Source organism: Echeneis naucrates, chromosome 19 (assembly GCF_900963305.1).
Source record: "Echeneis naucrates chromosome 19, fEcheNa1.1, whole genome shotgun sequence".
In the NCBI taxonomy this organism is placed as follows: Eukaryota; Metazoa; Chordata; class Actinopteri; order Carangiformes; family Echeneidae; genus Echeneis; species Echeneis naucrates.
This window is the reverse complement of record NC_042529.1, coordinates 13,824,695-13,836,175: the sequence shown is the minus strand read 5'-3', so window position 1 is coordinate 13,836,175 and position 11,481 is coordinate 13,824,695. Positions and strand designations below refer to the sequence as shown.

At 41.9% G+C, this 11,481-nt stretch overlaps 1 protein-coding gene across 1 annotated transcript; it reads right to left on the bottom strand.

The window, feature by feature from the left end:
• Positions 1–1,409: 1,409 nt before the first annotated feature.
• Positions 1,410–9,462, bottom strand: glp2r (glucagon-like peptide 2 receptor). The gene is made up of 12 exons (XM_029528406.1): positions 9,385–9,462; positions 6,704–6,800; positions 5,633–5,754; positions 5,415–5,521; positions 4,976–5,132; positions 4,709–4,868; positions 3,935–3,959; positions 3,766–3,832; positions 3,394–3,482; positions 2,890–3,028; positions 2,761–2,802; positions 1,410–1,778 (listed from the first exon to the last, which is right to left on the bottom strand). Exons 1-12 carry the CDS (start codon positions 9,460–9,462, stop codon positions 1,410–1,412), a joined length of 1,452 nt encoding a protein of 483 aa, XP_029384266.1.
• Positions 9,463–11,481: the final 2,019 nt, after the last annotated feature.

Genomic DNA, 11,481 nt, shown 5'->3' with positions numbered 1-11,481 from the left:
TAAAGCTTCTGTAGATGATTGACCTGGGTTACGGAAAAATGCAATGATTAGATAGATAAATAGATAGATGCTGTACTTTATTAATCCTGAACCACATGTAAATTTAAATCATATTCAATCCTGGAGAATGCTTTACTCTCAGTTTTAAATCTGATTCTTTGGTAAACCTTTGTTAAAAATGTGTTTCTTAGTCTCAGTAATCAGGCAAATCGATGCAAAATACATTCGGGCATAGTGCTGTTGCCCCACAATAAGAAGGTTGTGGGTGCAGTTCCCAGGCCTGGAGCCTTTCTGTGTGGAGTTTGCATGCTTTCCCCGTGTCTGCCAAGGTTTGTTGGTCTCTATCTGTCTCTGTGTGTTGGCCCTGTGATGGACTGGTGACCTGTCCAGGGCGGAGCCTGCCCTCACCCAGAGTGAGCTGGGATTGGCACAGTGTACTAGAAATTGTACATGTGCATTTTTTTCAAAGGGAGGCGTAGGGGGAAAAGCTGTCATTGGCCCGATCTTAGCCACTTCCCACTCCTTCCTCAGCGCCTCGGCTCCCGTTAGAAATCAGACGAAATAGGATCTTTCACATCTTTGACGGCTTTTACTAGCAGGACATCATAGAGGTTAAAGTTCTGACCCCAAAAGGCGAATCTTCACAAACTGCCCTCCTCAATATAACTCTGATGTAAAATTATTACATCAATTATTTGTCGGTATGACTTGACGGGAAATACATCACTGTAAAGAGCTGATATCGTACAACTTCATACAACTTGTAGAATGTTCTCACTGGATAACAAATTCCAACTGGCAATATGAGCACACAGGCTCAGAGGCCTGAAGGGTCAGCATTAAATACACTCTCTTGTAGCTGATTCAACTCTTTTCAACACAGTCACTGCTATTAGTGTATTTACCTCATTAAATCTTGACTGATGGGTAATTATCCTGGCAGCACTTCCCTCTGGTTTTTGAGGGAACCGGAGAATCCAAAATGGACGATATATTTCTGTTTTAACTGTCCTAATCCTCCTCTACAACAGGGGCCCGGTTTTAGGGAGGTATGAGACGACAATTTAATACATGTCATTCATGAACAACAAGTTAATATGTTAACTGACACTTAGCAAGCTAGCTACCTCAGTGATTACTCCTGAATGGGGGAGTAATCTTTTTGCTAGCATTCTAACTTTCAGCCAGCTACAGTAGTCCAACTATCCCTGCAGTCACCACATCACCAAACCTCCATCACTGCCTGCTCCACCGCAGTGACCTTGGCTTTCTGGTGTGTGGGTTTGTGTGTGTAAACTACACACCCAGTTGTCATCTTTGGTAATCCAACTGTGGAGGAATGTCTGTCTTACAGTTTCAGCCTCCAGCCATATGCTTGTGCACACATGAATGCTAACTGAGAACCAGGATCAAAACTCGCTCTCCTCCAGAATCTCCTCCATTGTCTCCCCGAGTGTCATTTCGCCATCACTACTGGACAGACTCTTCCTGGTGAGGAAGTCAAGCCCTGCAGCATCGTAGCCATTCAGTCTCTGACCTTTGAGCCCTCCTAGTCCAATAACTCCACTCCCTCCATGCACGGCCACTTGAAGGAGGTGTGGGTTTGCCACAGATGTGCCCCCCTCGTCGTAGTAGTCACTCTGTGGAGAGCACCTCGGGCGGTGACCTCGGGTGCACTTCCACAGGTGCTTGAGAGGAGCGCTGCGAAAACAGCCCCTGACCTGGTAGTGGTTGGTGAACAGGAAAAGCTGCCAGCGCTTCTTCAGCTCAGCCTGGACCTAAAAACAAATAAGATAGTATATCAGCCAGTACACTAACTGTTCCTCTCCTCTCATGCTCAGTAATTTAACAGATACTGTATTTCTTAGGGAGCAGGTTTGCAAATAAGGAAGGCAAATTTGCCTCCCTACTGTTGGTATTGAATGTAATGCAAGATGTATGATGATTTTTGACTTTATCAAACCAATCCATTAGTCTATTTATGCATCAAGGTTTGATACCCAGCTGCACAATAGATCATTTTAAATCATTTTGAAGGAGGAACATATTATAGCCTAGAATGTTGATGACACAAAGAAAAAATGATTTCAAGCAGAATGTGTCGGCCCTGGAAGTCACCCTGAAGGCAGCATTAACCACTTGAACTTGAATCAGCCAACCATGTATAGTGTAGGCCAATGGGTAGCAGAAAGCGTTACATGGGCTCCTTGGAGTGGCGCAGGTTTCAGCAAACAGCTGCTACACATGCGCTCTCAATGTTTTCCTACTTCTGACTTTTGTTTTTTTCGTTTTCTTTTCGAGGAGTCTGCTAGCAACTAATGCTGGGTGGCATGTTTAGCAGAAAGTGAGCAACACCTAACATGACAAAGTGTGCGCCACTCAAAGAGCTTCTGCAGAGCTGCTGCTGAATGTTAGCTATGCTTTCATAAGCAAGTTTGTAAACTTAGATCTTAGCCTGGACTGCAGCTTCTCAAATGAGCAGATTTTTCCAGTCTGAGATCATTTGCTTGACACAAGTCAGTAACAAACTACTTGTGTTTATTCATTTGCTGCTCAACACTAATGACAACCGGCATCCACAGTGTCGTCTGAGCTGGATGTTGTCTGATGCTGCATTGTATAGACAATCGAACAGGTGATAAAGTCAGTTTGACACCTAGTTGAATGTTGCAGCTGTAGGAGAAGTTGTTGCACAACCGTCAACAAAGCCTAATCGGTGTATGTGTAAACATCAATAAGCACATAAAAGAGGACACATACCTCTCCGTTAGCAAAACAGTACAGTACAGCAACCAAGAACCCCTGGAAAAAAGTTACACATTAACAATTAGGGTTGACTTGGATCTACACCAACAGCAAATTCTTGTCAGGATGTTGCCAGCAAATTACCTGGAAAGAGCTGAGGGTCAGGTTGATGAAGTCCCTGGCGTATCGACTGCTGCCCTCCACACACTCATCTATTAGCACTGTAAAAACCACCTCATGGATTCCCAGCAGAGGCACCAGGACGAGTGTCGCCCTGGCTAAGCTGAGGGGCATTAAGCAAAACACACACTGTTTTAATTACCATGTGCGTGCTGTTTTATAATGAGTGAAAAATTTATATTGGCACATTATTCACAAAACAAATGAGAAACAGAGGTGAAATGAGGGTCCTGTAAATGTATGCAAGAGCTTCCCTGTGGTGACATTCACAGTTTGAGTAAAAAGCCCGGAGCGCACGGGGCTGACATTTTAAATGGATCTGTACATGGGGGTGATTAACATTTAAATGTGAAACCAGGAAGCTACTATAATGTTTAAATCGACCACTTGTCAAATCAGTCTTGAGGTTGGACCTGTTACCTGACATTTGGATTTGGACACTAAGTGAGCTAAGATGGGGGAGAATACCTGTATCTGTAGTCTGTAAATTTCACCAGGTCTGCTTTCAGCTTGGACAGCAGCAGCATCAGGATTTTGATGAATATGAAGAAAATCACCTGCAGCACGTAACCAAAAAAGTGGTGCATTAAAAGGCTGATAAGACTAAATTTTCATGAAAATATGCATCTAAGACTGATCAGAGTGTTTGTTCCCTGAGAAATCTGCACTGGTCATACTTGTGACTTCATGTCACATGTCCTCACAAGATAGGAGCTTTGAAATGCAGCGTGAAATCAGAGTTTAACTGACTTGATGTCTGAGGAACTGATATCCGATACTACTGATATCTGGAACTAACATGAGCACCAGGTTGAATCAGTGAACTGAATCTTTACTTACCAGCACTGATAAAGTGATTGGACCCCTTATGATCCACCAGAACCATCTGTTCACGATGGACCAGCATCTAAGGGAGAAGATACACTGTCACAGTCAATTGTTGGACAATTGATTCATGTGTTCATTTTACGAACAGCATATAAAAGTTAATACGGCATTAAAAACTCACTCTGTGTTCTCATATATGATCTTGACTGCAGTCCATGGAGTAACAAAGAGGACAGGAGTTCCTGAAAAATTTATTAATTGTAAGTTAATAATGCCTTTGCATTGTTAGTGTTTATTTGCAAAATGACCACCACCTTGCCCAGAACACACAAAGTATCCAAAGATACTGAAAAGCTTGATGTCAGAGCTGTGAGAGATACCTTGTCAAATTAACACTGACACCTCTGACGGCTGTTACAGTGAAAATGTACGTGATCCAATGTTGTTTTCAGCCAACTGGACTGATATGCTGACTAATGGCAGCATGTTCATTACCTCTTTTCATGTAAACAAGATGGCTTAAGCTTTTCATAAATTACTATTATGACCATCATTTAAAAAAATAAAAAAATAAAATAAATATATATATATTTTAGATACATAAATATCAAATATGTAAATGAATAAGAAAATTATCTTTGACATATATATATATATATATATATATATATATATACATATTATTGCTTATTATTTTTACCAAGGCTTACTCTGAATTTGGAGAAAATGCCTGGTGAGACATCCAGAGGTAATAGATAAAAGCTTTTTTTCTTTATTTCTGCTCATATGTGCACATGGAATATCTGGTTCTTGTATATTTCTTCAGTTGGGATTGCAATGACTCCATGTGTGAATTTAATATGATTTCTCCAGGTTGTACAGCTGTGGTTATCTCATGCACAGCAATTTTTTTGGTGATGTGGAGCACATGCGGAAAGGTCCCTCCACAGCTTACCCCATCCTAACAACATGTATTTCTTCAGCAGTCGTCTCTTCGTCAGCACAGCAGTGAAGAGCAGCGTGTGGAGGAAAATGGCTTCCACCAAAAGCCAGAAGTAGTTACAGGCCACAAAGTACTCCATACACACTTTGGAGAATTTGCAAGTTATTGCAATCTGTTGAGAAACCCATCCATCCATCCACATATAAGGGATACATTAATTCAACAAATCAATTTTAATTGCTCTTGGAAATATAAATAATGAGGCTGAGTTGTTTGTACCGCAGAGGTGGAGTAGGAGTTCCATCCAGGGTCGTCCTTGGGCAAGTTGGAATACATGATGTACAGTATGACTTCCTTAGAAATGACAGCGATGGCTCTCATGATGAACGACACAAACAGATTCATATGGATGTAGTTCCTGGTGCAGTGGAGTTTCCTGGTAAGCAGATACTGGAACAGTTAGAGGAAGGCATTGATCTGCTGGTCCTGTGCTACTGTAAAAGCATTATTAAGGCCATGAGTCAGAGCATAATGGGGAAACAAATGATTAATGTACCATGTAATCATGCATCATTAGTTTTATAATGTTATTTACAATTGATTAACCCTCAACTGTCCCTTTCTCTCTTTCAGTTTCCTCTGAAATTCATGAGAATGAAAAGACACAAACATCGGCCCTTTCTTCATCAGGCACCCCTCAATCCCTGCAACAACTGACCTCAACATGCCCATGAGGAGAGTGGCCATTGTGAGGGAGGTCAGCGACAGAGAGTAGCCAATGACAGAGATGAGCCTCAGGGCCGTCTGACGAAGCATTTCATCCTCCTGGACAAACACACAAGGAAAAGGATGGAGAAATCACAACGCCTCTTCAGATCTGTGAAAGAAAGAGGCATGCTTCAGGGCAGAGTGACCGAAAAACTGTCCTGTCCGCACCTTGTCTTTAAAGTACTGGTGCTCCTGACACTCTGAGTCATCTCTCCAGGGCTCAGAGGAGTTCTCCTTCCATCGCCATCTTCCATTCTTTAAACACTCTCTGTGCGCCCGTCTGGAGCCATCTGCAGGTAATTGAGAGAAACATTAGCTGTGTCCCAGTTTGGGGTCCTCATCATTCAAAGTGCTGCCATTTGATTATCACATTCAGGGCTCCTTCAAATCCGTCCTTCTTTTCATGGGAACCAACAAGTGGAGCCATCATGGCCCGGATTATCCCGAGATTCATTGTGGCTCAGGTATGGAAAGCAAATAACACTTTTTAACACAAGTTTTTTAGATGACATGAACCGTTTCCAGACATTTCCAGAAATTCTCTATATCGTTTTGATCCAACGTTACTGGGTTACAAAAGCTACATTCAGAAATTGTAATGTTTATGATGGTTATGTTTACCATATCCTACTAGCTTAGCATCTTAGCAGGCTGACAAGTAGCCTGGAACTCAAAGCACAGCTGAGGCTATTACCATAGGTTAAAATTTTATGACTGCCCAATTTTAAAACCAGACGGTTTCATTTAATGGTTAACTACAACATGTTAAGCTCTCTGCGATGGACTGGCGACCTATCCAGGGTGTACCCAGTGTGAGCTGGAATTGGCTCCAGCATCCCATGCAACCCGGAAATGGATAAGAAGTAGGAGATTAATGAATAAATGGCATTATTTAACAAATCAGTGTTAAATTCTTGATCCTGTGACAATCTGTCCTGGGATGCAATCAGTTACTGATTCACTCGAAACGAATGCAGAGACCTTGAAAAGCTGTGAGTTTTTTTGTTTTTCTTTCTTTTCTTGACAGAATAAAACATATTACCTTCGCTGATCCATGGCAGGTAAGATGGACAGGGGACCGACACGTTCCCAGGAGATGAATGGGGCCAACACACAAATGTGTCAAATGTTCCTTTACAGTAGTTTCCTGCAATAAACCATCATGTCTGTGGATTTCATGAAGGCAAAGGCGGACACAGATCAAGGTTGACTGAAATTAACATCTAGCAGGAGGCTCACCAGTTTTAGAGAGTGCATCCTCCGTCAGAGTCCTGTTGCAGGTCTCCCAGTACTCAGTCCGTTTAGCTATCAGACTCTCCAGCACAGAGCTGGCCCCCTTCAGGAAAGGAGAGATGTTATTTGACTGCACTAGAAAGACAAATCTTTTTCTGACACAGCAGAGCGCTATCACCACCAACACAGTCAAACAAAGCAATCAATTAAAGCAATAATGACATTTTAGCAAACATATATTGAATTCACATAAAAAAAACAAAAAAACAAAAAACAAAAAAGGAAATATTGAAGAATTAAGTCCTGGTGAGTTAAAACAGTGATTCTGAGAGTTGCACAGGAGCAAAACAACTAGAGACATATTAACAGTGTCTAGAGTGCTTTTTTGGGCCAACTGATAAATCCAAATAACCCGAAACCTTTCACCTCTTAAAGGAAATGTATTGTTCTCCAGCTGTTCAATATTTCACTAAAATCACCATCTAGCCGCTAACCAATGGGTGCTGCTGTCTGTCAAGCAGCACAGTCTACATGAATTACTTGACAGAGACTGTTTCTCTCTTCTCTGAAATATTTCTGTCATGTTTGTTGTTTTTCTGTTTCTCCCATTGGTATTTTTCAGCGATGACTAACTTTTATTCAATGCTATAGGTATGATGGGTAGTTTGGGCGACAATTCATAGTTTGGTTTCACATTTTTGTTCACCAACAGTATGGAAAATAATAACTAGATAATGAGCTGATTGTATATAATTCAATGACCACTTAAAGTACAGATCTGTTGATAAGGAATATGTTTCGTGAAAAGTTAAAACATCCGAAAATCAATGATTGGTTCATTGATTATTTATGGAAGAAATACTGATTAGTGTAATTTAAAAGTTTAAGAAGCTCAAATATAAAAGCAAACTGCCAGTTAGTAATGTGTAACACCATATTACCAATTTTAAATGAGTGTCTTTGTGTTTTTTTCCCTTTGCACCAATGATGAGCTTCGTGCTCACTTGGCTCACAGCGATAATAAAGAAATCCTTTTTTTTCTAATGTGAAACCCAATAGTGAACCGTTATTTTATCAATATTGTCGGGAGCTTGTAATCATATTAGGCTTGACTTCTCCACTTCCTGCTTGATCATTACATTGTACAGTCCACAGGCAATCATGACTTAAGGCTTTCAGGATAATAACAACCATCTCCAGTCTTTGGTCTTCATAGGTCTTCAACAGGGGGTCCGCGGAGGCAGTGGGGCTGCGAAAATTTTGGTTGATTATATTTATGGGAGATTTCTTGATAGTGATCATAAATGTTCATCAATGGCAGTGGCATGGCCACCCTACTCTACCTTGCATGTTCAAAATAAAAACATGAATATGAACCTGTGTATTATACACAGGTACATTATACATGGCAGTATAGGACCGGTTTAATAGAAAACACAATTTTATACACAATATATATAAGGATGGGGTCCCCGCTCCATCCTTCCATCACTTTGGGGGTCCTTGGCCTGGAAAACATTGAAGACCCCTGCTATACGTGAAATTGAATCGATAAAAGAAGGAATTGATTTAATTAAACAGCTCATACAATTTTACACGTTTTCTTGCCAGCCAAGTCGTGCTGTGTTTCAGTACTTGGCTTGATCCACTTGGTGGGGGTATTTAACCAGGACCACCTTGTGTTTCTGGAGAACGCGCTCATCTGAATGTAACCTGAAACTGATGCATGTGATTTATCAGCCAGACTCTCGCGGATCAGTGTCAGTGCAGCAGCTCTGTTTATTCTAAGGTTATGGCTCTGAATGTGTAAGACCTTATTAATTAGTGCTCAGTTATAAATTATGGCTCTTCCCCTAATGTGCTGTCATTAGTGAGACAAATGAACGTGTCCTTTGTTGTGGAGGAGCAACCTGCACACCACAACTGCCACCTCTGCTCTTTATATTCAGATGAGAGCTTTTGCAGTTTTCACACTCTGCTGAGAAAACAGCAGAAACCTCCACCCTCTTTGTGTCTGCTTGGCCGCTCGCTGGCTCAACGGCTGCCTGGGCCAGTGAGATCTCACATGGCTGACAGAAAAGGTCTCAACTCACTGGGGCTCATCTTGTTAAGACCCTGTCCAGGGCAGTGTCATCGGGAAGTCTCCCACAGGACTAAACCCGCTTCAGATCCAGCGGCTGGATCCCAACCTCCTGAATAATTTCATGCATTATAATATTGACAACCAAGAGAATTTTGCACTGAGCTTTAGAGCCCCTCTGATCTTATTTGTTTTTATATGTTTAAATGTTTCTCTGTTTTTTTCTCTCATTCCATGAGAAAAATATCTGTGTCATTTGATTTTCAACACTATTACCAAATTTGTTTTCAAGCGTGGCACAAAACTGAGAAAAGAGAACGTGCAGATAAGACGTATGAGCAGTGAGATCAACTCTAGGCCGAACTCCATATGAAAAAAGATCTACTGAAGATGAAAAAAATCATGTCTCATTGTCATGCACTGACAGAGGGATATTTGCTATGAGCCTCACGCAGTAAATCAGATTCTCCTCTGAGGAATCACAGAAACGTGACGAACAAGTATCTAAGAACAGAAGCACCTGATTTGATGGAGTTCTGGCTCCGCAAAGACTGAACGTTAGTGTGCGGAAAGTTCTTGCATGTGTGCATGCTCAGCTTTTATTTACCTGGTGGCTGAAGATAGCAAGGAGGAACAGGAGTGTGGTCCAGGTCCTGTTGTGCCAGCTTGGCAGCAGGGTTGGCATGATGCTAAGTGTTTACATTGAATTTCCCAGGAAGTTTTCCTGCTCATGCCTCACTGAATTCCCCAGGCCTCAAACTCATCCCCTCTTTGGCTCCTTACTTCCACTGGGCGCAGCTGTCCTCGCTTCACCACGCCAGGTGACCTCCTCCAAAAAAAGTTTATTCAGATGGTACTGGATTTGTCGAGTTCCTCTCCAGTGAGTTCTGCTTGCCGGGGTTTGAATCCTGAGGTTTCTCCAGTTTACCTTGTAAGTCCTTGAAATCTCTCTAATCATTCGCTCAAATCTTCAGCTACTTTACGGCTCCTTCAGTCAGCTGCTCTCAAACTTGTGAAAAAAAAAGGTGATGCTTTCATTTAAGGGGTTGTCCTGAAAGATCATCTGCAGCAGGGGCCCTCCTGTCCTTTTCGGACCTTCAGACCGTGACGGAGGTGGATCAGTCTGTCTCCCTATGGACACAGTGCAACTGAGAGTGTCTGTGGATCATCAGGAAGAGATCGCCTCTCCCACCCCGTCCTGCCCCAACCAATCAAGATAAGGCCTGGGGAGAGCCGACTGCATAACTGGACTAACTTTGTTGTGAAGGAAACTGATCACACTGGAGTTCAGTGGCTGCTGCACCAGCAGTTATCCCGAGCACAAATATATATATATATATATATATAAAAAAGAAAATAAACTCATACACAAAGCAGAAGATACCACCTGCTCTGTGGATAGAGAGGGAGACACTGACTCCTCCTCTCTGTTAATGCCTCGCACACAGTAACTGGGCATCACCCTGTATCTCTGACACTAATGGGGATCTAGTGTAAACCGACAGAACCGAAGCCAAACACAGGCAAGAGAATGGGAGAGTGGAGAGCCAAGGCTGTGCGCACCGGCCTCGTGCCCTGCCTCTATACATCTTTCAAGAGCAAAGAACAGACAATGTTTTGCGTGAAAAGGCTGATAAAAGCTGACTTTCCTGCAGCATAACAAGCTCAAAGGAACCCCACCTCCGGTGGCACATAACCATCAGTGTCAATAGCTAACATGCTGGCAAACACGTTCACAGACCTTGTTTGCCATAGAGCCAAAAAACAACACAGAGGAGGCTAAAAATAAAATCTCTGCTGGATTAAGTCACTTTCTTCATCACTAGAGGTGATATGCTTGGTGGCCTTGAGAGCTCAACACATACACAATTGGAAGTGTTTTCAGGGGACACTAAAAGTGACGGACCTTCTGGGACGCACTTGCGTTGAGTTACCATATATATTAATTATTCAGTGATACATAAATCAAAAGACATTGTACAAGTGTGTTCCAGTAGGTTCATCACGTCCTCTGTTTTGTAGCTGTCTTCTGAATTTGTTTGTGTTTTTGTCGATTCGCAACTGTTTTCTGATGTCGCAGTGCGTTGAGCTCTGAGAGTCACCGTACATATTGGCTTTACACACTATCACTCTTTATGAGAACACTTTTATTGATGCAGCTTTAAATTGGATTAAAGTTTATTGAGAAAACCGGCAAAAAGCAAACAGGGGCTAATATTCACTAAACCAAATATCTTCTTTAATATTGTTTAATCTATTTTAAAGTCTCAGTGATGTATCATGCCAAATTTTAAATGTGTTTTCTCGTGTTGGTTTCAAACAGCCCTGTAGTCTGGATGTGACAGAATCCACTGCAGAGAAAATACATGACTTATTGTTATGTTTCAGGATCTCCTGCTGCACTAGCCTTGTCATTATTTGTGACTGTGATGTATGAAGACAAAGTGAAATTCAATTGTTCCAGCTCCATAAGCACGACAATATACAGCTGTGACAGGGCCATGCATCCACGCGACTAACAGACAGCTTGGATAAGGTTTAGAGTGGAGGGCAAAGATGCAGCTCAAAAAAAGAAGGAAAAAAAAAAATCATTGTGATTTAAGAAGATTTAAATAGCACTAAAGCCGTTTGAAGCAGACATGGCCTCGGGGTGCTGGTATGGAGTGATTCTCATTAACAGTTGAGAATGGGAAGAGACTGAAGA